Source organism: Phyllobates terribilis, unplaced genomic scaffold (genome assembly GCF_046119375.1).
Source record: "Phyllobates terribilis strain yellow unplaced genomic scaffold, ASM4611937v1 Scaffold_3__8_contigs__length_932513732, whole genome shotgun sequence".
NCBI classification, from domain to species: domain Eukaryota; kingdom Metazoa; phylum Chordata; class Amphibia; order Anura; family Dendrobatidae; genus Phyllobates; species Phyllobates terribilis.
In genome coordinates, this window is record NW_027362763.1 from 618,718,249 (window position 1) to 618,742,711 (window position 24,463).

At 43.0% G+C, this 24,463-nt stretch overlaps 1 protein-coding gene across 2 annotated transcripts in view; it reads right to left on the reverse strand.

The window, feature by feature from the left end:
• The window catches only part of TRIM67 (tripartite motif containing 67), a 508,762-nt gene that overhangs the window by 66,584 nt on the left and 417,715 nt on the right, over window positions 1–24,463 (reverse strand). Inside the window, exons 5-6 of one of the 2 annotated variants that reach the window (XM_073671505.1) lie at window positions 5,752–5,905; window positions 1,497–1,642 (exon numbers count right to left, since the gene is read on the reverse strand). In XM_073671505.1, the coding sequence (XP_073527606.1) occupies window positions 1,497–1,642; window positions 5,752–5,905 (300 nt within the window). Of the gene's footprint in view, window positions 1–1,496; window positions 1,655–5,751; window positions 5,906–24,463 lie in introns of both variants that reach the window. The other variant, XM_073671504.1, reaches the window with a different exon arrangement.

Consider the following 24,463-nt stretch of genomic DNA (forward strand, 5'->3'; position numbering starts at 1 on the left):
CAGTGAACACATGCGGATATACCTGTGTGATTACAACGCAGAATTTTGGACGCAACGAAAATACGGTGCTTACAAATGCTGCTATATCCTGATGGTGGGCACATAGCCTTATTGCCAAATGAAAATGTTTCAAGCCAGAGCAAATAGCCACTGTAAGGACACAGCCCCACTATCAATATTTGGTCAGTATTCAGTCAGTATTTTTCTCAGAAGTGGGAGTCAAAACCAGGTGAGGAACAATCAGAGAAAAGGTATAATAGAAACAAGTCACCAATTCTGCATTTATCATCCACTCCTACTTTTGGCTCCCACTCCTGAGAAAAAATACTGACCAAAAACTGATAGTGGGGCCATTGCCTAAAGAGCAGCTCTTGATCTAGAAAACAAAATAATTAGAATGGAACAGCTGTCTGCAGCAGGGAAATGTGCAGATGCCATCAAATTCCCTTACTGATAACAATAAATTGCTGAAGGTTTTAGCTTTCAGCTATTTACTAGGATAACTTCATGTCGTAAGGACCATGCTCCTTCCAATTGTATCATGAACAATATTTTCTTAAATATTGTTCACTATGATTTAAAATCTGGTGTCTGAAATAAAATACAGCAACCAAACTGCACTGGAAACAGGACAGGACACACACTGAACTAACTAGGGGCTTTTCAAAATATGAAGTCTGAGGCCTCATTCATACGTCAGTATTTTTGCATCAGTATTTGATTAGTATTTATGTGTCAAAACCAGGAGCGTCTCCAGAACACAGGACGGCCGCCAGGCTTTCAATCATAGTTTTTCTCGTAAGTTCCACTCCTCACTTTGGCATACAAGCATTGGTTCAAAATGCTGATGTGTGAATGAGGCCTGAACTGAACATTTTGAAGAGAATAACGGCTCATTGAGACGTCAGTTTTTCTTGTATGAGTGCTTTTTGCACTCTATGGGGTAATTTATATCTCCTTAATTTACCTCAGCAGTGAAGAATGGCAGAACCACTCATTGTTCAGTGTGGACATCATAGGTGTTCAAACATTTAAGCAGGTACTTATTGCTCTGACCTTGTTAGGGCAGCAGGGACACCCTCAAATCAACTACTGGGAGAGGAGTGCAAATCAAAAAATAGAATTGCAAACTGTACAACCTTTAAAGGGAACCTAATAGATGATACATGCTGCCCGATCCACGTGCAGCAGGTATAGCCATGGCTGTATGTACTCAAACAGGCTTGTTTGACTTTGAAATGCTACCGCATTTCAGAGGAAAACATGCTTTAGTAGCCGCAAGGGACTAAGCTGCTTGGGAGACTAGTCGGACAGGCGGTTCCCTGGCAGCTTCTCACCACTTGCAACCCTAAGGTTTTGCCATGGTTGAGACTATGGCCTGATGCATGCTGTGGATTGGGCAGCATGTATCATCTGTCAGGTTGCCTTTTTTTATCTCATATTATACTTAATATTAAATATACAGTGCACACAAAATATTATACTTCTTTTCATACCCTAAATGGACCACCATCTCCGTCATCTAGTTCCAGTATGTATCCTTCCACAGGATTATGAGCAAAAGGTGGCATTCTCCAAGCCAGGGTAACGCTATTATTCCGTGTGCAGCACTTCTCCAGCTGCAATAATGGTACAGGGGGCACTGTAACAGGAACTGATTACAGATTAGTGTAACTCTGCCCTTTCTCCTACAGCACTTGCATGTAAATATATGGGCATACTTAACGTGGAGGAAAAAAAAAGAGAATAACATTGAATGATATTTTTGTGCTGAAGAACAGGATTATGCAATTAATAATAATCTCACATTTTCAGCAAAAAATCAAGTTTATAGACACATACAGAAATTTCCCTGAAAACCTAATATTTTTGCCACAGCAGTGGTTCAGAATTAGAGCGCAGAATAAGAGTCATTTTTTTTCATTTCTACATGAAATAGGAGGCACTACTAGGGGACTTGCTTATAGCATTGGCAGGATTGGCAGTACTAAGATCCATACTTTCAATCTGACCAGGGGCAATATGACTTTGCGTCAGTCCTTTCCTATAAATCTAATTGCCATGCAGGTGTGTTTTCAATAGAATTTTGTGATGTAATGAGGCTAGCATCTAGCTGACTTGGCCATTTAGGATAGGTTCCTTCAGGCCAGAAATGCTGTGAAGATTCCTTCAAAATATTCTGGAAGGCAAATCCTTGTGCAGGAAACTTTCAACAGCAGTGTTTGCCAACCACAGTTCTCATGGCCGTCCAACAGCTAATGTAACCATCAAAGCTTTTACACCAGAATTTGAGTGTAAACCGCTTTGAAATGCCGCAAAAGTTTTGTGCAACACAGAGTTGTGCAAAAATTTTACGACTTTTGCCGTTTTCATACCAATTTTGCCCAGCTCCGCCAACATGATTGGAGTTGAGGTGGAATGTGGGTGTAGCACGGCCGTAATGTCACAACTCATCTAATTCATTATACCAGAAATCTTATTCCAGGTCTGGATGCTGGTGTGGATTTAGCTGGAAATGCCATCTTGGAAGAAACCATGAAAGAAGTTGTCCCCTACTATTTAAAATATGCCAAAGCGTTTTTATGATAAAAAGCAGCTTCTTTGTAATTACCTCCCTCTGCCTTTTCTGCCTGTGAGATGGCGCTATCACTGGCCGCTCACAGGCATCACGTGACCCCCGGCTGCAGCCGGCGCTGACGTCACGACAAGTCCAGGCTGCAGCCGAGGGTCTCTCTACCGCGTTCCACGGTGGATTCCAGGCTGTGGGTGGGGTTATCCCCGCACGTCACACCCAGCATCCACCGCGCGCTCTGCCTCTCCCCATTTATTGGGAAAGCGCGCGGTGGATGCAGAGTGTGATGCGGTGGGGAAAACCCGCCCACAACCCATCAGCCACCGCAGGGACCCTAGCGCTGAGTCACGCCTCAATAGACGGGACGTCACCGGGGGGTCACGTGATGCCTGTGAGCGGCCAGTGATAGCGCTGCTCACAGGCAGAAAAGGCAGAGGGAGGTAATTATAAAGAAGTTGCTTTTTATCATAAAAATGCTTTGGCATATTTTAAATAGTAATGTACAACCCCTTTAATTAACTTAAGACATGTGTTCATAAGAATTGATTTTTACTCTCTAGTTTGCTGTTTGCATATACTTTGTTACTTATCATCATAAGCCTTTTATTTTATATCATATATCACATTAAGGCATGGTTTGCACTTAGGTGAGAGGGCTTGTTTTAGAGCATTCTAGGTAAAGCCGATAAGGAGCGGGAGCACCATTATTGATCTATATTAGGATGCCAACCTCCGAGGTCAGGCAGTTTCAGACTTTTAGGGTCATATACTTTTAGGGTCATAGACTTTTATAGGGTCATAAAGGCTTTTTATCGTTTGTCTGGCTCTTACAGCAATATTGTATCCTTCTATCTATTTATAGCATTGTTTTATATTTGATTTTATGTCATTGATATGTATTTAAGGTGAATACAATAAACTATCATTTTTTATTTTTTTCCCCCTATGTTAGCACATTACGGCCTTTTTACACAAGCTGATCCAAATGGTTTAATGAACGGCAGATGAAAATTTCATTCACATAGAATATCATTTTATTGGTAGCACTCAACCTGTTTACATGTGCAACCACTAATAATTTTTAAAAAAGTAAAAAAAATATATATATATATAAATATATATAAATAAAGACCCTCGCTGCACTCTCTCAGGGAAACCGCTGGATATCTCCAAAGATTTGGAGACTCTTAACAGAAATATCTGTCATCTCCTATCTTAGTAATGCCTTCACCAAACACAGATTTTACCTGAGAATTGAAAATTTTGAAAATGAATACCGGTAATCAGTTCAGAAAGAGAAAGAAGCAGATTTCACTGGTAAAGATATATTACAAAGATTCTTATTTTCTGGTGTACCATTGGTTTATGAAATAAAAATTAAAATGATGGTAACTTTTTAAGAGTTTGTTTTTGAACCAATATTGCAACAAAAAGACATACTCTTACGTAATAAAATATTGCCTTCTCCGTAGATTTAGATTAACACAAAACCAATAAGAGCTGTCACTATCAGAAGTGGATCTAGCAAAGCAGTGACAGAGGACACTAAACTAGAGACCCTTAATGCATTTGACCAGTAGGGACTATTCCCTGATTTTGAAGTAGTGACTGTATAACGTAAAGGGGTATTCCCATCTCCAAAATCCTATCCCATTGTTTAGTAGGTATAATAATAATATTATCAAATACCTCCAATTAGAAATGTAGTCTTGTACTTCAGATTCACTATGTGTCTTTTCTCATGTGCAGGCATTGCAGGACCTTAGGTATCCATGGTTACGACCACTAGCAACTAGCTGTTGTAACCATGGATACCTAAGGTCCTGCCATTCCCTGCACATGAGGAAAGAGATATAGTGAATCTGAAGAACTACACTACATTTCTAATTGGAGGTATTTGCTAATATTATTATATTTGCTAATATTATTATTACACCTACTACATTATGGGATAGGATCTTGGAGATGTGAATACCCCTTTAACATGTCCTTCAACTTCAGCTAATTGAATGTTAACAATATACATAGTCAGCAAAAACAATATTTTTAATTGAAAAAACATCAGTCAGTTGTTGACAGATGTTATTTATATTATTTGTTTCTATTAATCATTGTCAGTCATTGTGAATATTCATTAGTTCTCCCTCCACAGTAACACATTAATACTAAAATGTAGGTACCACATACTCCAATGGATGTTTGGATAAGAAGCTGTGCTGCAGTGTGTATGTAGGTGCTCATGCCATAAGTAGAATATACTAAAGCCACATCACAATCCATCAGCAGCAACTAACTGTATAAGAAGCAAAAGATGCTTTCTACAAAGCACACAGAAAAAACTATTTGAATTACAATAGAAAATGCCAAAATACATAATCTAGAAGTTGGATTTGCTGACTATGAAAGCTAAAGGGTTTGTCATCCTATGGGGATTCTTAAATTGGGCTTCATTAAACATTTTGCACTGTTTGAGCTCATTCTGACAATGAGACAGAAGAGATTGCAACTTTTATCTGTCTTTTTTTTAGCTATTCTAAGCTGATTTATAACCACAGGCCACTTCAAAGTTGAACGTCTAAGGCCACGTGCACACATTGAGTATTTGAGAGTTTTTTATTTTAGTATTTGTAATCCAAAATCACAAGTGGACAAAAAATGCAGAAGTGGAGGCCATGTGTCTATTATACTTTTCCTCTGATTGTTCCACTCCTGGCTTTGGCTTACATATACTTAGGTAAAAAAATTACCAAATACTTAATGTGTGAATTTTTACATGCATTTAAGTAAAAGAAAAACAAAAATTAAAGTGGTAAATCCCTCCAAACGGAGAGTTTTACTTTAACATTTGAGACTACTGACTGCACTAGATAAATCTCGACAGTTCTGCTTTGTCAGAGAAAAGTTCAGATTAAAGAAAGAAAACCTTTCTGCATTCAGAGTTAACACGGAAAAACTATCAGTTCACCCAAAATCTTTATATAAGAAATTTGCTGTAAAGTTCTCTAAGCCTCTATTTCACTTTTCAGTCATTTGATATCTTCAGTTCACCCAAACATCTCTGGAATCATGCGCCCGAGTCCATTAAATGATAACAGTCTCTAGCCACAGGTTTCCACATTTTCATCTTACTTACATACAGTAAAGTGCATGGCAAAGAAGAACCAGGAGCTCACCCTTACATTTCATCTGAATAAAGTCCAGCTGGTGAATAGTTTGCAGCAAAGGGTCGCTGTCCAATGTGAGCTCAAATTCAGAAGAGACTTTTGGTTCCAGCGCTCCTTTAACCCACTGTTCTTGGGAGCTTTGAACGCGCTTTATCAAAGCATCTGAAATCTTTATAACGACACATAAAAAACAAGAATTAAATATAGAATCATTTTCAGCACAGGTTTTTATGCAAGAATTGTGCAAAACTCAGAATAAAAATAAATAATATATTTTTATTCATGTAAAAATTAAACCAACTGATAACCATACACATGCACAGACACATAAAACGTTGTAACAATAAATGGGTGAGATATATTTTGATAAATTATTTGGAAAATGTGCCTCTGTACTAGGGAATTTGTCCAATTGTAACATTAATTTTCATTGATACTCTAATCACTAATGCATATTTATACTTTGTAATGTTATAAAATAACATTTAACATAAAATAATATAAAGTACCATTGGATAAAAGAAGAAATCAGAACCCTAATACGGTAAAAATAACTCATGTTAATAGTTCATGTCAAGGATAACACCGGGGATATCACCCAGAATCCCACCGCTGCCACCAATTGTCAAGATATTGGAGCCAGAGGGCTGTTATCTTTGGAGTGAACAGCTCTCTGCTCAATTACTCGATTGAGTCGGCAGCCTCTCAGTTGGCTTGAGCCTGTTGTTCGGCTCTCTCAGCTTAGGCCTGTCACTCTTGCTGAATCAGGTTCAGACGTCCCTAACAATCGTCTGCGTCGAGTTGCTGCATGGCTGGAATTCACAGGTGGGACCTCTGCAGCAGTGCCACCTGCGCCTTGGCTGGCCTCCCCTTCATCAGTTCTCTAGTGACGGACTGGCTCTTCATCATCTTGCAACAGTTCAGCAATTATTTGGTGCCTGGTTTTGCCCGTGGAGTCAATCTGTCTCATTGTACAGAGGAAATGAATCCTACTCAAAAAGATGTGAATAGACACTCAAATATTCAGTATAAAACATTATTTTTATTAATACACAGGGATAAAAAATTGCAAAAAGGAAGTACACAGGGAGTGGTCCAACACTACACAGAAAAATTCACAGAGAAAAGTATGGGGAGTGGGTATATTAAATGAATGGTGATTTCCCTGGGTAAGTATATTATATCCAAGTGTAAATATAGCAGCAACACAAATAAATATATATTACATTCTCTGAATAAATAATAATATACAGTACAGACCAAAAGTTTGGACACACCTTCTCATTTAAAGATTTTTCTGTATTTTCATGACTATGAAAATTGTACATTCACACTGAAGTCATCAAAACTATGAATTAACACATATGGAATTATATACTTAACAAAAAAGTGTGAAACAACTGAAAATATGTCTTATATTCTAGGTTCTTCAAAGTAGCCACCTTTTGCTTTGATGACTGCTTTACACACTCTTGGCATTCTCTTGATGAGCTTCAAGAGGTAGTCACCGGAAATGGTTTTCACTTCACAGGTGTGCCCTGTCAGGTTTAATAAGTGGGATTTCTTGCCTTATAAATGAGGTTGGGACCATCAGTTGTGGTGTGCAGAAGTCAGGTGGATACACAGCTGATAGTCCTACTGAATAAATAGACTGTTAGAATTTGTATTATGGCAAGAAAAAAGCAGCTAAGTAAAAAAAAACGAGTGGCCATCATTACTTTAAGAAATGAAGGTCAGTCAGTGCAAAAAATTGGGCAAACTTGGAAAGTGTCCCCAAGTGCAGTTGCAAAAACCATCAAGCGCTACAAAGAAACTGGCTCACATGAGGACCGCCCCAGGAAAGGAAGACCAAGAGTCACCTCTGCTTCTGAGGATAAGTTTATCCGAGTCACCAGCCTCAGAAATCGCAGGCTAACAGCAGCTCAGATTAGAGACCAGGTCAATGCCACACAGAGTTCTAGCAGCAGACACATCTCTACAACAACTGTTAAAAGGAGACTTTGTGCAGCAGGCCTTCATGGTAACATAGCTGCTAGGAAACCACTGCTAAGGACAGGCAACAAGCAGAAGAGACTTGTTTGGGCTAAAGAACACAAGGAATGGACATTAGACCAGTGGAAATCTGTGCTTTGGTCTGATGAGTCCAAATTTGAGATCTTTGGTTTCAACCACCGTGTCTTTGTGTGATGCAGAAAAGGTGAACGGATGGACTCTACATGCCTGGTTCCCACCGTGAAACATGGAGGAGGAGGTGTGATGGTGTGGGGGTGCTTTGCTGGTGACACTGTTGGAGATTTATTCAAAATTGAAGGCATACTGAACCAGCATGGCTACCACAGATCCAGGGAACTAGTCTGATTGTCGTATGGAGTCGGGAAGGAATTTTTTCCCCAATGTGGAGCTTAGTGCTTGCCACACGTTTTTTTTTGCCTTCCTCTGGATCAACATGTTAGGCTATGGGTTGAACTAGATGGACTTAGTCTTCCTTCAACCTTAAAAACTATGTTACTATGTTACAACATCTTGCAGCGGCTTGCTATTCCATCCGGTTTGCGTTTAGTTGGACCATCATTTATTTTTCAACAGGACAATGACCCCAAACACACCTCCAGGCTGTGTAAAGGCTATTCGACCAAGAGGGAGAGTGATGGGGTGCTACGCCAGATGACCTGGCCTCCACAGTCACCAGACCTGAACCCAATCGAGATGATTTGGGGTGAGCTGGACCGCAGAGTGAAGGCAAAAGGGCCAACAAGTGCTAAGCATCTCTGGGAACTCCTTCAAGATTGTTGGAAGACCATTTCTGGTGACTACCTCTTGAAGCTCATCAAGAGAATGCCAAGAGTGTGCAAAGCAGTCATCAAAGCAAAAGGTGGCTACTTTGAAGAACCTAGAATGTAAGACATATTTTCAGTTGTTTCACACTTTTTTGTTAAGTATATAATTTCACATGTGTTAATTCATAGTTTTGATGCCTTCAGTGTGAATGTACAATTTTCATAATCATGAAAATACAGAAAAATCTTTAAATGAGAAGGTGTGTCCAAACTTTTGGTCTGTACTGTATATACACTGGATATAATATACTTACTCAGGGAAATCACCATTTAGCACATTCTAAGACACCCCCCCCCCCAAAAAATTTTGGAGGAAAGACTGCGTCTTATAGTCTGAGAAATACGGAACATTCTGTTGTGCTCAAATCCTTAGCTTTATTGCAGACACTTTGACCTGACTTGCCAATGTAACATTGTAATTTGGTGACCATTTTGAAAATTTCGCAATTTTCACTTTTAATTTTTATGCCCTAAAATCAGAGAGATATGTCCCACAAAATAGTTAATAAATAACATTTCCCACATGTCTACTTTACATCAGCACAATTTTTGAAACATTTTTGTTTTTGTTAGGAAGTTAGAAGGGTTAAAATCTGACCAGCAATTTCTAATTTTTCCAACAAAATTTACAAAACCATTTTTTTAGGGATCACATCACATTTGAAGTGACTTTGAGGGATCTTTGAATACCTAAAAGTGACACCATTCTAAAAACTGCACCCCTCAAGGTTCTCAAACCACATTCAAATAGTTTATTAACTCTTCTTTTGCTTCACAGAATATGAAGCAACGTGGAAGGAAAAAATTGACATTGAACTTTTTTTCACAAAAATTTTTACTTTAGACCAAACTTTTTTTATTTCCACAAGGGTATCAGGAGAAAATGGACCACACAATTTGTTGTGCAATTGCTCCTGAGCATGCGGACATCCCATTTGTGGGGGAAAACTACTGTTTGGGCACACGGCAGGGCTAAGAAAAGAAGGAATGACGCTGTGGAATGCAGACTTTGGTGGAATAGTCTGCAGGCATCATGTCGCGTTTGGAGAGCCCCTGATTTTATTTTTTTTATGCAGCGTTATATGGGGGCCAATATTTTCTACTAGATGGTGGCCCGATTCTTACACATCGGGTATTCTAGAATATGTATGCGGCCGACCGGGCGCGACTAATCAGCGAAGCAGTGTTTAAATGGGTTGTGCACTACTTTAAATTAACCCCCCAATGTATCCCCGACGGCAAGTGTAAAGGGAGGACCGGGGAGCGAGGCTGCCGGTCGGTGTACTTCTGCTGCGAGCAGCCGGGAGATGACCAGCTGGCCGCGACCAATCAGAGAAGTGGTGTTTTAAATTTCGCGCCAATATCGCTGATTGGTCGCGGCCGCGACCAATCAGCGAACCGTGTTAGTGAGGACTGGGGAGCGATGCGGCCTGTGCAGGTACTTCCGCTGCGAGCAGCCGGGAGATGAATGGCTAGCGCCGGTCATCTCCCGGCTGCATCGCCGCTGACCTCCATGCGGCTACCGTCGTGAGATCAGCGGCTAGGGCCGCTGATCTCCCGACGGCAAGTGTGAAGGGAGGACCGGGGAGCGGCGCCGCCTAGGCCGCCGGTCGGGGTACTTCTGCTGCGAGCAGCCGGTCATCTCCCGGGTGCATCACCGCTTACCTCCGTGCGGCAGATGAGCCGCTAGCGGCCGCCATATTGTTCTGAAATCCCGCGTCGCTGATTGGCCGCGGCCGGACCAATCAGAGACGCGGGATTTCCTGGACGGACAGACAGACGGGATAAGCCGATTATATATATTAGATATGCAGCAATACATAAGGCACCATATACTGTATGCAGCATTATATGGGGCCTATTATATACTGTATGCAGCATTACATAGGACCCATTATATACTGCATGGAGGGCTGGTGTGTATTAAAGGGATCAACAATACGCGCTTCGAGGTACATGGCTCTTGAACACTGGCTGAAGAGTGGTATGCAAACTTTGATTTAAATATACTCCCACATAATCAAGGGAAAACAAAAACACGTGGTAGAGAAGGAAGAAAAAAAAAAGGGTGATGTAGAAATGTGTACAAGGAATGTATGGTTAAAAACAATGAAAAAATAAAATTAGGACATAACAAAACATCACAGAACATTAATAAAGAAAGAAAAAATTGTACAAATTACAAGAAAGGCAAATATGGCAATGCAAAGTTAAAAAATCTGACCAAAAATCAGACCAGAAAAACTGACCAAAGAAAAAAAAATATATATAGTGGATTGTGCACTGAAAAAGAACAAGTAATGCAGCATCACTTCTCATCTGAGGTTCAGTCCTGATGGAACATAAGTATTCAAAGAAAAGATCCAGTACTCTTCTTTATTGTGTACCGCACCTGTGTGATTACCAGCTCTAATATGTCTAGGTATGTGTTCAATGACATATGGTCGAAAACCTACTATACTATGATTGTGACTTTCCACAAAATGTCTGGAAACGTGTGATATGTTTCTATCTGTGTATTCTTCAATATCATGGAGATGTTCTCTTATTCTAGATTTCAGTTTTCGGATAGTGGAACCGACATATTTGAGATCGCAAATTGTGCACTCAGTAACATAAACCACGTGATCACTGTTACAATTCAAAAAGTTTTTTATAAAAAACTTCTTGCTGTGGTCATGATTAAAAAAATGATCGGTCTTAAAAGAAACTTTGCAAGTTTTGCACGGTAATTGGCCGCACTTGTAACTCTAGACAGTAACGTGCTGCTATGCTATTAAAAAGACTGCTATTAATGCTATCTAAAAAGACCAGGTTTATGAATGGGGTAAATGGGAGAAAATGTCCCACACTCCAAAGTCCATTTAAAAAAAACACACCCCCAAGAAGAACAAGAATAAGAACAGAAATTGCAAACCTTCATCTGTTACTTTTTCTTTTCCGGAAACTGCAGTTGCTGATGTATCTGTGGATGAAGACAGTAGTGAAATTTCTTCTGTTGTCACACAGCTGTCTTACTTCAAAAATCTCCGACCGGCAAAAAACGGTATAGAAGAAAAGGTTGCAAACACTGCTGCCGTAAATCCGCCATTGGATAGACAGCTGTGGAGCCAGACGAAACGATCATAAATGTCATTAATTTGTCATTGTACGATCCGTCTCCCTCTGAACAGAGTCTCTTATCTAAAGGGATGAACTTTGCTCCATTCAATGACAAACTGGACGTTTTCAATACCGTTAAATATATTAATAAATTCAAACGGGATTTGACTGTGAAAAAAAAATTTTTGGACTGAGGAATCAAGTAGTACCGGCTCTCCTGAAATCATTGCTAATGAATTTAAAAATCTTGATTTCCAGAACGTCCCCATGACAGCACCATAGGAGGAGTAATCCCATATCCTCTGTAGGGACAGGAAGCACAAGAGGTTAAAAGCCCTTCCACCTCCAACCTCCTCAGTGTTTTTCCTGTCCCTACACAGGACTGGGAGTACAGGAGGAGCGCTGGTGCAGGGAGCACTGTTGCGAAATTAGGATGTACCTCACAGGGACCCCGGAGGATCGGGGGGGCCGTGGCTCTCTCCTTCCCGCCACCAAGCGGGTCCTGGGCCGACACTCCCTGTCGGGAGTCCCTCAGCCCTCTGGTGTGCTGGAGCCTCCGGGTGCCACTTCCCCATCGCTGGGGCTTTCGGCGTCCTGCTGTGGGCGAGTCCGGCTTCTCCTGGCTTCAGGACTGCCTGGCGTCGAAACAGGAAGTTTGGGGATGACGACTTCCGGTCGGCAGTCACGCGGGAAATTCAAAACGTGGTTCGACCAGACACCAGGGAGCAGGAGAAAATGACAGGACGACCAGGTAAGGTATAGGAAAAGGGGCTGGGGAGCATCAAAGGCAGGCTTACAGCTTTGGCACCCCAGGGAGTACAATGGCAGATATGTCACACCCTGATACCCTCCCTGGATCGCCCCACAGTCATGTAAGTGTACCATTACCTTTCATATGATTAATGGAACTTGCCCTTACCAGTCCCTCCATATTTTTTTTATAGGATGTCTCTGTGCAGTTACCACCTCCTTCTGAGAAAAAGAAGGATGCTGGCAAAAAGGCCACAGTAAAATCCAAGAGGTGCTTGGATTATAACATCAGACTTCCCGACTCATATATAAAGTGTCTATGCGCTGAATGTAGAGCCTCCATGCGACAAGGTGAAGCACGGGGCTTTATTAAATGAGATGCGTAGTATAATCAAAGAAGAAGTTCAGGCTTCTATTAAGTCTCTAAGAAAAAACACCAAATTTGAGCTTGGTTTAAAATGGTATACATGCAGCACATAAATGCATGTTTCACAATGGCCATGAATCAGACAAGGTGAACCCGTTTGGGATAGAACCTACTCTGTCTAATATTAAAAACCTTACCATGTGTTAAAGTTGACCTCTGTGTGAAAAAGGGCAGACTGAGGCTCCGGTCCCAAACTAGGAACACCAGCCAAGGGAAGCTATTAAATGTGTTGTCCAGCTCTAGGAAGGTTTGCACAGAATGCAAAATATACAAGGAAACAACACAAAATTTGAGCTTGGTTTAAAATAGTATACATGCAGCACATAAATGCATGTTTAACAATGGCCATGAATCAGAAAAACCTACAAGAAGCAAAATGAAAATAAACCCTGCTGTAAATAAATAAAAAACAAGTGCATTTAAATAAATTAGGGTTCTTAGTAACACTGTTTTTGATCAAAAATAGTATAAAAGCTATCCCACCAGCGACAAGGTGAAGCACGGGGCTTTATTAAATGAGATGCGTAGTATAATCAAAGAAGAAGTTCAGGCTTCTATTACGTCTCTGCAGCCCCCAGGTTCAGGGGTCCAGGATGTCCAGGGACCAAAAAGACCCAGAGAATCTTCTCCCTATAGCACCATCTTCTGAGGGTGAAATCGACCCATCTGGTGACTCTGACAACAGTGAGACCATTAGTCCACCTCAGGGCGGGAAACGAAAAAAAAAATATATACCCAGATGGTATGGATATTCTTCTATGAGCCATCCGAAACACGATGCAGGTAGAAGAGACGGAGGAGAGCAGAAACATTCAGGATGAGATGTTTGGTGGTCTTAGAACCCAGAGATCCATGGTTTTCCCTGTTAATGCTCATGTGAAGGACATGATACTGGAGGAATGAGAGGATGCGGAGAAGAGACTCTCTATTCCACGAGACTTCCGTGCCTAACTATCGTTTGACCCAGAGGACACCAATGTGTGGGACACTAATCCTAAGATTGACGTCCCAGTGGCCAAGGTGGTCAAGAAAACCTCTATCCCCTTTGAATATTCATCAGGACTTAAAAATCCTATGGATCGGAAGGCAGATGGACTTTTGAAAAAAGCCTGGGAAGCTTCGGCGGCAATTATTAAGTCTAATGTCACTGCTACATCTATTGCCAGATCCATGAGAGTCTGGCTAGAAGAGCTAGAGGGTCACCTACGGGATGGCACCCCGAGGGAATCTCTCCTTCAATCATTGCCCCTATTAAAAATGGCAACAAATTTTATGGCCGATGCTTCGGCAGAATCGGTCAGATTTGTGGACAGAAATAATGCGCTTTCCAACTCAGCCCGTAGAGCTGTTTGGTTAAAATTCCATTTTCAGGGCTCAGAGTATTCGGAGCAGTGTTAGACGACATACTAGAAAAAGCGTCCGATAAAAAGAAGGGCTTACCTGAGGAGAAAAAGGAGCAGCCCTTTCGCAAACTTTTCCCCTCCCGTAAATATAACACTCAGAAAAAAGGGGGGGTCCATGAGCTGGACTTTTAATAAGGGGAGCAAAGATAAGAAATACCAGCCCAGTACTAGCTCCTGTCCAAAACGGCAATGACTATGTCAGAGTAGGGGGGCGATTAAAGTTTTTCAAAAACAGTTGACATTGAATTTTCGGGAACTACAGGTGATTTGGGAAGCCCTACAGAGAAGTCGGGCGGTCTTGAGAGACAGACATGTGAAGATCTTGTTGGAAAACATCACGGCAGTCTCTTTCATCAGACATCAAGGCAGACCAAGACATCCACTTCTCCAGTCCCTGGCTAACAGAATATTCTTAGGTATAGAGAAGATAGTGAGCTCCATTTCAGCAGTTCACCTTCGGGGATCCGACAATCAAGAGGCAGACTTCCTCAGGAGGCGTCAGATGAAGGCTTCGGAATGGGAACTGAACGAAGAGGTGTTCCAACAACTGACTCGCAGATGGGGTCAGCCGCACCTAGACCTCTTTGCATCCAGAATGAATGCGAAGACGACATCTTTCTTCTCTCTCGACCCAGGAGATCATCCTCTGGCAGTGGATGCTCTCTCACAGTATTGGGGAGAGGGCCTAACAAATGCCTTCCCACCTACTCCTTTAATTCTGAGAATGCTGCGGAAAATTCAGGAAGATCGGGCGACAGTCATAGCAATTGTCCCGTTCTGGCCAAGGAGGAGTTGTTTCTCCCTTCTACGTCATCTAGCGTTGGAAGACCCAATCATTTTACCATTACAGGAAGATCTTCTGACGCAAGGTCCACTGTTGCATCGGAATCTTCAACAACTCCAGCTCTCAGCCTGGCTTCTGAACGGGAGATCCTGAAAAACGAAAGCTTATCCACCAGAGTGATCCGGACTATGCAGGCTAGTAGAAAACCTGTAACTCAAGCCATATATAAAAAAGTCTGGAAGACCTTTTGTCAGTTCCACAGGACGGTAGACACCTCTCAGCCAGACATCCCTGCGATCCTTGATTTCTTGCAGGTGGGATTTGACACAGGTCTTAGACTGAGTACCTTGAAGGTGCAGATTGCGGCACTAGGTGCTTTGTTCAACACACCATTGTCCTCGCATCCCTGGATAATCAGATTTGTCAAGGCAATGCAGAGACTCAGGCCTACCCAGAGAATTTCTTCCCCTCCGTGGGATCTGAATATTGTCCTGAGAGTCCTTTGCAAACCTGCCTTCGGCCCAGTTAATGAATTAGAAATAAAGAACTTGACTCTGAAGACAGTCTTCTTGGTGGCAATCACCACGGCTAAACGGTTGGGTGAAATCCAGTCTCTATCTATTGTCGAGCCATGTATGCAGATTCGGGATGATTGCATCATTCTCAAGCTGGATCCAAGTGTCTCACCGAAGGTGGTGTCATCGATGACCTTAAACCAAGAGGTGGTTCTTCCATCATTCTGCGAAAACCCTAGAAATCTGAGGGAGGAAGAGTTCCACCATCTCGATGTCTGCAGAGCAGTGTTGGCCTATTTGAAAGCCACTCAGAACTGGAGATTAGACTCTAATCTTTTTATACAGTTTGGGGGAAAAAAATAGAGGCAGGAAGGCTTCAAAACCATCCTTAGCTAGATGGGTCACATCCATGATTAATCTAGCATATCTTTCAGAAGGACAGCCTCCCCCTGAAATTATCAAAGCCCCGGGGGCGTGGCGATGCCGTGGTGCTGAGAGGATGCAGGAGACCTGAGCTCCCGCTATCCGGCGCATAATCCTGTCTTACCGGACCCTGCTTTTCACTTCTGTGCCCTGCGGCTCAGTGCCGGAGAAGCGGGGAGCAGTGGGGCTTCTGAAAAGCAGATACAGAGAGGGCTCCGGTCCTGCGTTCTCCGCGGACCCCGGCAGAGTAAATCTCTCTGTGGAGCGGCGGCCATCTTGAGGGCTCTGCACATGGCGGAGCTTACAGGTGCCATAGGAGACACACGCTGGTAGTCAGTCTCCCTTTGCAGTGCCTGAGGAGCGACGGCTTCTAGAGAGGTACAGCGGTGAGTGTACCAGACAACCCGGTCCCGCGTCCTATCTGGAGGCCACTGGATTACTTTTTAAAGTAAAAAAATCACAGCAGCCACATCCTATTTCTACAAAGGGAAGCATAAACCCTGGGGCATGAGTCTTTCAGCCTACACTTAGTCCCTGGGGTTTGTATACGGGACACAGAGTTGCAGAAACAAATACAAAGCAGCCAGCAGCTATTATCTCCTGCAACCTTTATTATTGAAATAATACATCTTTTATACTGGAACTGATATATAACTTATAAAAGATATTACTGAGGCACCGCTGCAGCAAAGACACCAGGTGGCAGCATTGTCCAGTCTTTAACTTCTACTTAACAAGTCTGCATAATATACTATCCGAGTAACCATAATATAATATACTCTGCTTATAATGCTACAAAATGAGCCGAGGGAAAAACTCGAGTATAGCAGATAAATTGAAGGCCTTTGCCAGAGGGGACATTCAGGAAAATTCTCGTTTAAGGAAGGGACCGACATCCTTATCAAATAAAATAACGGATCAACGTAAAAACCATGTATCTGATGAGGAGGAGGGGGAGGGACATGAAGAAATGACCTTGAAGCAAGTTGCTGATCAACTCTTAGAAGCTATATCTACTTGCAAGAACTCCCTGACCTTGAAGATAGAGGAGGTTCATTCTGATGTGGGCCTACTCCGCCAAGACATGAAGAAACGTGTCACTGAGGCTGAGACGAGGGTATCAGAACTGGAGGATAAAATGCCGCCTATTGTTAACAAATTGACCAAAGTGGCAGGTTCCATAAACGCCTGGAGCCAAAAAGCTGATGACCTTGAAAATCGAATGCGGAGAAATAATATACAAATTATTGGCCTACCAGAGCGAACAGAGGGTCAACATCCTGAAATTTATTTGGAAAACTGGCTTAAATCTACCTTAGGAGATGAATACTCTCCGGTCTTTGCTGTGGAAAGGGCCCACACAGTTCCAGCCAACCCCCCCCCCCTCCTGGAGCCCCTCCTAGACCACTTCTTGCTAGACTGCTGAACTCTAAGAACAGAGATACCACCTTGAGATTGGCAAGACAAAAAGGCCCTATTAAATACAGCAACTCTACAATTTCTATCTTCCCTGATTTTTCTGTAGAACTACAGAAACAGAGAGGACAGTTCATGGATGTTAAGAAGAAACTCAAAGACAAAGGGATTATCTACGCTATGGCTTATCCTGCTCGTCTCCGAATTATTTCTGGAAAGTCATCTACTTTCTTTGCTACCCCGGAGGAAGTGTTGGAGTGGCTCCGGTTGCACCCAGAACCTAGAAAGGGGTGACCGACAACCTTTATACCTCCGTTTCTACATTATACATTGGGTTTGATGTAATTTGATACACCTTTTTCATATGCGGGAGTTCAGACTTTGCATCGTCAAAGACAACATAATACTTCACACTGGGATCAGTGAAGGTATTCCCTGGAAGGATGCCTCACAAGAAAAGTTTAAGTTAATTTTTGTTTTGGTTGTGTTTTGGGTTATTGTTTACAAGTTGAATGCTGTCAAAGTGCCTAGCTCTATTTGCTCTGCCTCCATGCAATTTGATATGTTAGATCCTATAGAGGTGATAGATCAACCTGGTGAGCCCCATAAATATATAAATTGGGAGGAAATTATTATATATGTCAAAAGGAAAATAATGACTATGAGCAGTAATAGTGTAATGACCCTTGTCTATTTTCATTATTCTTATATTAGATAAATGGCGTCACAACTGAAGTGTATGACATGGAATATAAGAGGTCTCAAATCCCCTAAGAAGAGGGTTAAAGTGTTCTCACAAATCAAAATTACCAGCAACATATCGTGGCTTTAGTTGAAACACACCTCACTAGAGATTCAGCTAGCTGGTTAAATAAACCATGGGTGCAATGGTCGATACACTCTTATCATACAAGCTATTCAAGAGGAGTTTCACTTTTAATCCATAAGGCCATTAGATGGGAGGTTAGGGAGGCCCGTAGAGAGATTTAGAGGGAAGATTTATTTTTTAGAAATGCTATAATAGATTCCAGAGAATATGTAATACTCTGTATATACAACCCACCTCCTGCCAATCTAACTATTATTCAAAAGGCAGTAAGCTTTGCACTAAATCATCCAGATGCTCAAATCCTGTGTATGGGAGATTTCAACTTGATTATGAATGAGAATTTAGATAGATTAAGAACTGGTGACAACACCAGAACGTCACTAATACCATCTTCTAATTTGTTTTCAACGTATATGGAGAGTATTGGTTGGATAGATCTGTGGAGATTACATCACCCAGGAACTAAGGAATACACATGTCACTCATCAACCAAGTCTACGTTATCACGATTAGACTATATTTTCTGCTCTAGTAATATTGCAATGTGGGTACATAGTATTGAACATGGGGTAAGAGGGATTTCGGACCATAGCCCGGTGATAATAACACTTAAATTTAACCAGGTACGAGACAGACCCACTTGGAAACTTAATCGCTTTTGGTTAAAGTTGATTGGTCCTGACAATAGAATACCAGATCAAATAGACTGTTTCGTGGAGGTGCATCCACTACCAAGGAATACTAAGATTTTTTGGAATACAATGAATTCATACCTTAGAGGATGCCTATCCTCTGCTATTTCTTACATAAAGAAATCAACTGCACAGGCCGATGCCGAGTTTGAAATTAGGTTAAAAGAAGCTGAACAATCTTATGTTTCTGACCTGTCTGATGAGAATAGAGTAAACTGGCTACACTCATACACATTATATACACAAAATGTTGATACTAAATCCAGACGTAAACTATCTTTCACCAGACAATCATATTTTGAATTGGGAAACCAATCAAGTAAATTGTTGGCCTTTATGGTCCGCAAACATAATGACTGTAGTGCTCTACTGAGGATTGGGACACCAGGGGATCAGATAGTCACTGAGGCGGAAGAAATTCTAAATGGCTTTCATAATTTTTATGAATCTTTATATAAATCCCAAAATGTCCATAATAATGTTTCTCTTATTTAGCAGATCTTGACTTTCCCAAATTAAGTAACATTAGATGCTGATATCACTTTAGAGGAAATAAATGCAGCCCTGGCAGATATGGCTTTGGGTAAAGCTTCGGGCCCTGATGGCCTACCTCTAGAACTCTATCTTAAATATCAAAGGGGCTTGGTGCAACATTTCTTGGAGACTTTCTTAGAGGTGATGAAAAGTGGTTCTCTGCCTGAATCCTTTTATGACGCCAATATTATTGTTCTTATAAAGGAGGGGAAGGATCCTTTGGAGTGTGGATCATATCGTCCTATTTCACTATTAACCCCTTTACAGCCCATGACGTATTAATACGCGTCTGTGCCCTGGGACTTAAAAGCCTGACCCGTATTAGTACGTCATGGCGATCGCGCGTGCACACAGGCTGTGCGGGCGCGATCGTCGCCGGGTGTCACCTGATAGTACCGGTGACAATGTGCAGGAGTGGTCCCGCACCACTCCCGGCACATTAACCCCCGCAATGCTGCGATCAAAGTCGATAGCAGCATTGCAGTGGCTAAGGGGAGGTGACTGCAATACTCACCTCCTCTTCCGGCCTCCAGCGCTGTCTGCCGCGGCTTCCCGGGTGTTGCCATGACGACCCGATGTCGTCATGACAACATCCGGGTCACCAGACAGCAGGAAGATTGTTTGATTATGCGCAGTGAATGAGCAAACAATCGTCTCACTGTGCAGCGCTGACTGCCTGCATAGCACAGGGATGGTGCTCCATCCCTATGCTATGCAGGCGATCATAATAAAAAAAGTGAAAGTCCCAGAGTGGGACAGAGTAAAAAAGTGTAAAAACTCTCAGAAAGTGAAAAAAAAAAAAAAATTGTAAAAATATTTAAAAAAAAAATAAAAAAAATAATCCACCAAAAATAAAAATATAATGTACCCATCAATAAATATTATGAAAAAAAAAAAAAACAATAAAAGTACACATATTTAGTATTGCCGCGTTCAGAACGACCCGACCTATAAAACTGTCCACTAGTTAACCCCTTCAGTGAACACGGTAAAAAAATAAAATAAAAAACGAAGCAAAAAACAATGCTTTATCATCATTCCGCCAAACAAAAAATGGAATAACACGCGATCAAAAAGACAAATATAAATAAAAATGGTACCACTGAAAACTTCATCTTGTCCCGCAATAAACAAGCCACCATACAGCTCCATCATCCGAAAAATCAAAAAGTTATAGCTCTCAGAATAAAGCGATGCAAAAAAATTATTTTTTCTATAAAATTACTTTTATTGTGTAAAAGCGCCAAAACACAGAAAAACGATATAAATGTGGTGCCACTGTAAACGTACTGACCCGAAGAATAAAGCTACCTTATCAATTTTACCACATGCGGAGTAGAATAAAAAATTTAAAAAAAAAGCAATTCCTGAATTGTTGTTTTTTGTTTATTCAGCCTCCCAAAAGTTGGAATAGAAAGCGATCCAAAAATATCACATGCCTGAAAATGGCACCAATAAAAACGTCAACTTCTCCCGCAAAAAACAAGCCATCACATGACTCTGTCGGCCAAAATATGGAAAAATTATAGCTCTCAAAATATGGCGATGCAAAAACTAGATTTTACAAAATATGTGTCTTTTAGTGTGTGACAGCTTTCAGTCATAAAAACCATATATGATTCTGGTATCTCTGTAGTCGCACCGACCCAAAGAATAAAGTCGTCTAATCACTTATACCACACGAGGAACGGCGCAAAAAATAAACGCTAGGGCTGGGGTTGGGGTTAGGGTTGTGCTAATGTTAGGGTTGGGGTCAGGGTTGGACTAGGGTAGGGTTAGGGTTGGGGTTAGGGTGTTTTTTTTTTATAAAAAAAAAAAAAGACGATATGGCAACTAGTGTTGAACGCAAGTGCTCGCTACTTGAGTTTGCATCGGGTGCTTGGGTATGCATTGAGTATCGCTGGTGCTCGAGTCTCCGCCCCATATGCTTCGCGGCCAAAAAAACTAGCGGGGATTGCCTGCAAGGCTCGAGCGATCGCCGCATGTTTTTTTTTGGGTGTCTAATAACCGTGAAACAAGCGGGCGGGGACTCGAGCATTTCACTTGAGCACCCGTCATACATGGTGCATACCTGAGTACCCGATGCAAACTCAAGTAGCGAGCACTTGTGCTCAAGACTATTGACAACTTATTCAATATGATGACCTAATGTCATCAAATTCTGTGTCGTACCTCTGGGTTCAAAATGTTCACTATACCCCTTGATAAAATCCTTGAGGGGTGTAGTTTCCAAAATGGGGTCACTTGTGGGGGGTTTCAACTATTTAGGCACATCAGGGGCTCTTCAAATGCGACATGGCGTCCGCTCTCGATTCCAGCCAATTTTGCGTTCAAAAAGTCACACAGTGCTCCTTCCCTTCTGAACTCTGCCGTGCGCCCAAACACTGTATTTTCCCCACATATGGGGTATTGACATACTCAGGAGAAATTGCACAAAAGTTTTTGGGGTCCATTTTCTCCTCTTACCCTTGTGAAAATAAAAAAATTGGGGCTAAAACATCATTGTTGTGGAAAAAGTTTGAGTTTTTTATTTTCACGGCTCCATGTTATAAACTTCTGTAAAGGACTTGGGGGTTCAGGGTGCTCACCACACATCTAGATAAGTTCCCTGAGGGGTCTAGGTTTCAAAATGGTGTCACTTGTGGGGGGTTTCCACTGTTTAGGCACATCAGGGGCTCTCCAAACGCAACATGGCGTCCGCTAATTATTCAAGCAAATTTTACATTCAAAAAGTCAAATGGCGCTCCTTCCCTTCCGAACCCTGCCGTGCGCCAAAACAGTGGTTTTCCCCCACATATGGGGTATCTGCTTACTCAGGAGAAATTGCACAACAAGTTCTGGGGTCCATTTTTTCCTGTTACCCCTGCGAAAATAAAAAAAATTGGGTCTAACATAACATTTTTGTGAAAAAAGTTAAATGTTAATTTTTTTCTTCCACATTCCAAAAATTCCTGTGAAGCACCTGAAGGGTTAATAAAGTTGTTGAATGTGGTTTTGAGCACCTTGAGCGGTGCAGTTTTTAGAATGGTGTCACTTTTGGGTATTTTCTGTCATAAAGACCCCTCAAAGTGACTTTAAATATGATGTGGTCCCTAAAAAAATGGTTTTGTAAATTTTTTTGGAAAAATTAGAAATCGCTCCCCAATAAAAAAAAATTTTGGTTCCAAAATTGTGCTGATGTAAAGTAGACATGTGGGAAATGTTATTGTAGCGTCGGCGTCCCTGCCTCCTGCTAGGCAGGGACGCTGTTCCCCTCACCTCTCTGCTCCGTGCCCAGTGTCTTCCTCCCCCTCTGCTGGCAGCGCGCGCTGCTTCCCGGCCACTGTGCTTAGGGCGCGCGCGCGCTCCCCCTCTCTTAAAGGGGCCGCGCGCGTCGTCCTAAGGAGTCCCCGGCCAATGGCCGGAGGACTTCACCATATATAAGGCACCTCCTCCAAAATGGAGGTGCCCGAGCAATGCTGTTGCAAAGCCTTCACTCTGCTTCAGTCCTCAGGTCCCGCTACCAGTTACCTGCCAGTCACCTGCCAGATTCCTGCTTGATACTTGCCTGATATCCGCTTACCTGCTTGCAAGCCTGCGGTCGATGGTCTGCCTTCCGACACCTGTCAGTCTGTCTATGGACCAGCCTGCCCGCTCACCTGGGAGCGCTCACCTGCTACCTGCCTGCTAGCCTACCTGGAGGCTCTGCCGTCACTTGCCGTGACCACCTGCCTGTCCAGAGACTCTTGCCCGCTCACCTGGGAGCGCTCACCTGCTACCTGCCTGCTAGCCTACCTGGAGGCTCTGCTGTCACTTGCCGTGACCACCTGCCTGTCCAGAGACTCTTGCCCGCTCACCTGGGAGCGCTCGCCTGCTACCTGCCTGCTAGCCTACCTGGAGGCTCTGCCGTCACTTGCCGTGACCACCTGCCCGTCCAGAGACTCTTGCCCGCTCACCTGGGAGTGTCCACCTGCTACCTGTCTGCTAGTCTAGCTGGAGGTTCTGCCGTCACTTGCTGTGACCACCTGCTTGTCCGGAGACTCTCGCCCGCTCACCTGGGAGCGCTCACCAGCCACCCGCCTGCTGTCCTTCTACCTAGAGACTGTCCCTGTCACTTGCCGTGACTACCTGCCCTTCTACCCAGAGACTGTCCCTGTCACTTGCCGTGACTACCTGCCCTTCTACCCAGAGACTGTCCCTGTCACTTGCCGTGACTACCTGCCCTTCTACCCAGAGACTGTCCCTGTCACTTGCCGTGACTACCTGCCCATCTTCCCTGGGAGCCACCCGCTTCCTTACAAGGACCGCCCCCTTGTATAGTTGCTCAGAGGTTCCCCCTCCCAGACCCATTACAGTTTGCTCGGGCCATGGAATCCGGTGGCACCCAAGCTCCCTCGCTCTCGGACCTATGTCATGAACTGTCCCGTCAGAGGTCCCAACAGGAGTCCATCCTGAGTCACCTGTGGAATGTCAACTCTCGCCTGGACACTCTGACTGCTCCACCAGCAACCACCGCTAGTGTCATGACTCGCAACCCGGCAGCGCCGCTGCCCACCAATACCATGGTATCCTGCCCCGGACCCCGGCTTTCTGCACCTCCTCGCTTCGGAGGTGACCCCTCTCAAGCTCGGGGCTTCATAAACCAGTGCACCCTGCACTTTGAACTCTTGTCCCACCAGTTTATCTCCGACCGGTCCAAAGTAGCCTTTATCATGTCCCACCTCACGGGGGAGGCTCTGGCTTGGCTAAATCCTCTATGGGAGAGAGGAGACTCCCTGGTGTCCGACCTGCCAGCCTTTCTCTCGGCTTTCCGGAAAGTCTTCGACGAACCCAGACGGAAGACCTCATCCGCATCATCTCTGCTACGCCTCCATCAAGGAAATCTCACCGTGGGCCAATATGCCATACGGTTCAGTACCCTTGCTTCGGAGCTGGCCTGGGATAACGACACCCTGGTGTCTGTCTTCTGGAAGAGTCTGTCCAGCCGTATTAAAGATGAACTCAACGGTCGGGACATTCCTACCACTCTCGACGAC